This window comes from Glycine soja, chromosome 3 (genome assembly GCF_004193775.1).
Source record: "Glycine soja cultivar W05 chromosome 3, ASM419377v2, whole genome shotgun sequence".
Taxonomy (NCBI): domain Eukaryota; kingdom Viridiplantae; phylum Streptophyta; class Magnoliopsida; order Fabales; family Fabaceae; genus Glycine; species Glycine soja.
This window is the reverse complement of record NC_041004.1, coordinates 30,192,416-30,196,997: the sequence shown is the minus strand read 5'-3', so window position 1 is coordinate 30,196,997 and position 4,582 is coordinate 30,192,416. Positions and strand designations below refer to the sequence as shown.

The 4,582-nt window shown below is 30.2% G+C and overlaps 1 protein-coding gene across 1 annotated transcript; it reads left to right on the top strand.

The window, feature by feature from the left end:
• Nucleotides 1–1,404: 1,404 nt before the first annotated feature.
• Nucleotides 1,405–2,325, top strand: LOC114405584 (probable xyloglucan endotransglucosylase/hydrolase protein 8). The gene is made up of 2 exons (XM_028368048.1): nt 1,405–1,517; nt 2,038–2,325. The coding sequence occupies exons 1-2, from the start codon at nt 1,479–1,481 to the stop codon at nt 2,248–2,250; spliced, it is 252 nt and encodes an 83-aa protein (XP_028223849.1). The 5' UTR covers nt 1,405–1,478; the 3' UTR covers nt 2,251–2,325.
• Nucleotides 2,326–4,582: the final 2,257 nt, after the last annotated feature.

The window sequence follows — 4,582 nt, the reverse complement described above, 5'->3', positions numbered from 1 at the left end:
AAACTACCCTCAAGAATTAGATGAGTCATTTGAGGATCAAGGATGAAGATTTACATAAAAATGTGAAGTTGAGCAAGAAGAATAGCAAAAACAACAAAATTGAGTTTTCGTGGTTCTCTGAATCATGGCGATGGAACGCGTCTCTGAATTTCCTCACACTTATATGGATCGTCGCCCGAGAAAAAGAGTTCCCAAGGTAACTTTTTTATCCTAAAATCTCATATGTGATATTTTTTCTTCTTCTTTTTCTTGCATTTTTATTTTTTCAGGTTGTAGATTTGATGAAATTTGTGTACATTGGTTATGTTTGCTTCAGGTAACATGTTTTTTTGCCTCGCAAGGTTGAAGTGACGATTTTTTATGTTTTCTTTGATGCATCTGTTAGTTTCTATGGTTCTCTAAATCATGGAGACGGAATGCATCTCCGAATTTCCTCACAAGAAGGATCCAGTAGGAAAGGTTTTTTTTTTGCTTTGTTGTTATGCATGTTTGTTTCCTGTTGTTAGTAACACTGATCTTGCCTATTGAATGTTCTTTTCCTATTGAGAAAACCCATCTCTTCTTTCTTCAGTTTTCTTCAGCTTGGTGGTTGTGCAACGTGGTGATGAAGAAGCATCCAGCAGGCAAAGTTTTTTTTTTTTTTTTTGCTTTGTTGTTATGCATGTTTGCCTATTGAATGTTCTTTTGCTATTGAATGCTCTTTTCATTGTTATTTTGTTGGTTTTGTTGCTCTAAGTTAAAGTAGTTTTTGCTGCTCCATGGTTTTGCAACGTCACTCGCGAGGAAGTATCCAGACATTGACTCATTCTTGCACATCAACAAAGGTTTGTAACTTTCAATCTTCATAGGTACTTGAGATTCAACATTTTTACCCCTAAAGTTTCAATATTTTGCAAAAAGCAAAAAAAAACTGAAATAGATTTACGGGTACTTGAGATTCAACACTTTTACCCTTAAAATCTCAATTTTTTTAAAGCAAAAGTAGAAAATTAATTGTTGCTTTGTTCAGTGGGGCAAAAAAAATGAAGTTTAGAACAAACACATGTTTTCTTTGTACTCTTTCTTAATTTTTGTTATTTTTTGTTTTGATTAATTATTGTTATTGTTATTATTAATCTCCATTCCTTTCTCAGGGCCGCACTCTTCCATTCCACCATTCCCCTGCAACGTAAACACCACAATCATTGGAACTCCGTTAGTTTCTCTCAATTCCCTTCGTTTTATCTTTTTGTCATTTGATTCAACAACTTCTCTTGATTTATATCAATTTTTGTATCTTTTAATTATGGGTCTCACCACCCCAATTCCGTGTTTCTTTTTTATTTTGTATCTGTTTTTTACAATCTGGGAACTTTTTGTGTAACCCAAGCAGTGAAAAGTGTTTTTTACATGTTTTGTTGTTGAGAACAGTTTAATTGTAGAGAGGGAGCAACGATACCTCGAGAAGGTTTAGAAGGGTGCAAGCGAAACACAGAGTAATGAACAATATCAATGATTATGCAGAATCCCTCTTTCAGGTTCATGATGCATCTTCTCTATTATTATTATTATTATTATTATTATTATTATTATTATTATTATTATTATTATTATTATTATTATTTGTCTTTCTTCTCTGCGATTCCGCTTCTTTGCTGTGGCTTTCTTCTGCATCATTTTTGCCTCGAACGTTTGTGGTGGAACACATTTTTTAGTAACACAATTATTGATATTGGTTGTGATATGTGTAATGTTCTTAAAAAAATGATCATTTTTGTCTTTAGGGGTCGAGTTTTATGGATAAGTTTTGTGAATATGAATAACTTTTTACTATTTTGTGTGTTGCTGTTAACTTTGAGAATGTATATTAATTTTGAATTATTAGTATATTTACATGGTACAAGGATAAACTGCTGGCTTCAATTTATTTATTATTTAGGGCCTTTTTCTTTTTTGAGAATGCTTCTATGTTTTATCCACTTATACATTGTTTATTTTTTAATGAGTTCCCCTCTATGTTTCTATGATTCCATTGTGATGAGTTGGGAATTGTTGCAGATGTGCTCAGAAAATGGTGCGGGGCCAAAAAGAGATGAGCTTGATTTTGAGTTTTTGGGGAACAAAACAGGAGAGTCATATTTGATTCAAACTAATGTATATAAGAATGAGACTGGTGGGCGTAAGATGAGGCACATGCTTTGGTTTGACCCCACAGAGGACTACCACACCTATTCCATTCACGAGGGAAGAATTAGAATGAGATCATGTTAAAGAGGCATTTGCTTAGTTGATTCTAACTAACTAACTGCTATATAATTTTAATTTTTGGAGTTATTTGTTGCTAGCTAGGGGACTTATTAGGGAATAATTGAACATCAACATGTCATTTGATACTTATGATCAGAATTGAAATATCTTGATTATTTTCTCAATAGAAGCATGATCTGAAATGTGATTGTTATTTTAACTTTATGGTTGAAACACATTTTGCTAGCATCTTATACTACACCTTTGAATAGTTATTCAATAGCCCAAAAGGAATTACAAATCTGTTATAGCAATGAAATTAACACTAAAATTTTATTATACTACAAATTATATATAATCTTATAGCGCTGATAAAAAAACTATATAATCTTATAGCATAATTATTTACTTTGCGGGGTTACTTCTCTTTATTTCTATCTTTAAACATGAGTAACCAACAAGTTGATTGGAAATGAATAGAAATGCAACTATTTTCAAACAAGGAAGATGTAATCTAGATTCTATTATAGTTGCTATTAAATCCAGAGCTTGGAATAGGATATCAACTATAGGAAAAAGACTAGAAATTTCTCTGTATTCGTGGCGCTTGGATCCTACACATTACATCAAGTTTCTGTCATAAGATTATTCATAATAGTAGTTATACAACATTAATATTTTCAACTTTAACATCATTCCACGCATATGATCCTTTAATTACAAGGAAAATATTCAATGTATACTTTAAAAAACCAATAGAAGTATATAAAAATAAATAAATAAATAAAAGCATGAAATAAGAGTAAAATAGTGATGAATTTACCATAATGAGTGCTGGTGCCAGTGTCACTGACTGAGATATCAACCTTGGATCTTGAAGAAATGCAGCTCCCAAAATGAACCTCAACCTAACCCAACACCCAGCCTCAGGCGCACCCCCTTCATCCTCCTTTTTCTTCTCCCTCCCCTTTGATTTACACGCATCCCAAGACTCCACCACCTTGTCATTCTCTACAAATTATTATTATTATTATGTAAGTTCTGTTCTTCTATAGTTTCTTAGTTTGTTTTCTAATCAGAAAATAAATAAAAAGGATCAGGGAAGAAAATAAATTGATGCTTTGTTGAGTTGATGTACAACTGGAGGCACTGTATCAGCAAAAGGCAATATTATTATTATTATTATTATTATTATTTAGTTATAGTTGTTTGTTTCATGTTTTTCCTTATTGTGTCTATAAAATTGAAACTGAAATCATGCAAGATTTTAAAATTTCTAATTTGTATTTGAATTATCGTATCATTAAGGTTAATATATAATACTTTAACTGTTATTATTAATTTATTTATTAAATTATTAACATGTAATCAATTAATATTTATTTAATTTATTCAATGTTGATGCTAATAGTAATAGTAAACATATTATTTCAATTGAATTTTTTTAATTACTTTAATTGTTATCCAATCAAATCATCATAACAAATGATGATTCAGCTTAAAAAAATTATGACTTTCGTTACATTTATTAGCATATAATAATTGATTACTATATATAACAATTCATTAAATATTAATATACACGTAATTAATTGTTGAATCATTGTATCATATTTTTGTCATTATTACATTTGATTACATTCAACCATCAAGTTTCTTTCTGTGTGCTTTGTTTTATGCATGTTTATTATTATTATTATTATTATTATTATTATTATTATTATTATTATTATGATGTAAGTTCTATTCTCCTATAGTTTCTTAGTTTGTTTTCTAATCAGAAAATAAATAAAAAGGATTAGGGAAGAAAATAAATTGATGTTTTGTTGAGTGGATGTACAACTCGAGGTGCAAAATCAGCAAAAGGAAATATTATTATTATTATTATTATTATTATTATCATTATTATCATTATTATTATTATTATTTAGTTTGTTTCATGTTTTTCCTTCCTTACTGATATTTCCTGTTTTTTTTTCCTTTCTGATTTTCCTGCTCGCAAGGTGATCCACGAAAAAATATCCGGTCGACAAGTTTCTTTCTTTGTGCTTTGTTTTATGCATGTTTATTATTATTATGATTATTATTATTTTGATGGAAGGTTCAAGCTATTTGAGAGGTACTTCAATTTCAAATTTCATGCTATTCTGCTATGGATTTATCTCTTCTTTCTTCATTCTTATTAATTCGTGTTTCATTTTCTAACTCTCCATTTAATTTCACTTAATTCTCCTGTTGCGTCTCCCACGTGTCTCTCTGTCCAGGCTTCTCCAATCATGTCGATGTGGACGTGCAACACGCTTCCTCCCATCTCCGAAAACCCATTTTTTGTATTATCGTTTACCTATTCCTTCTT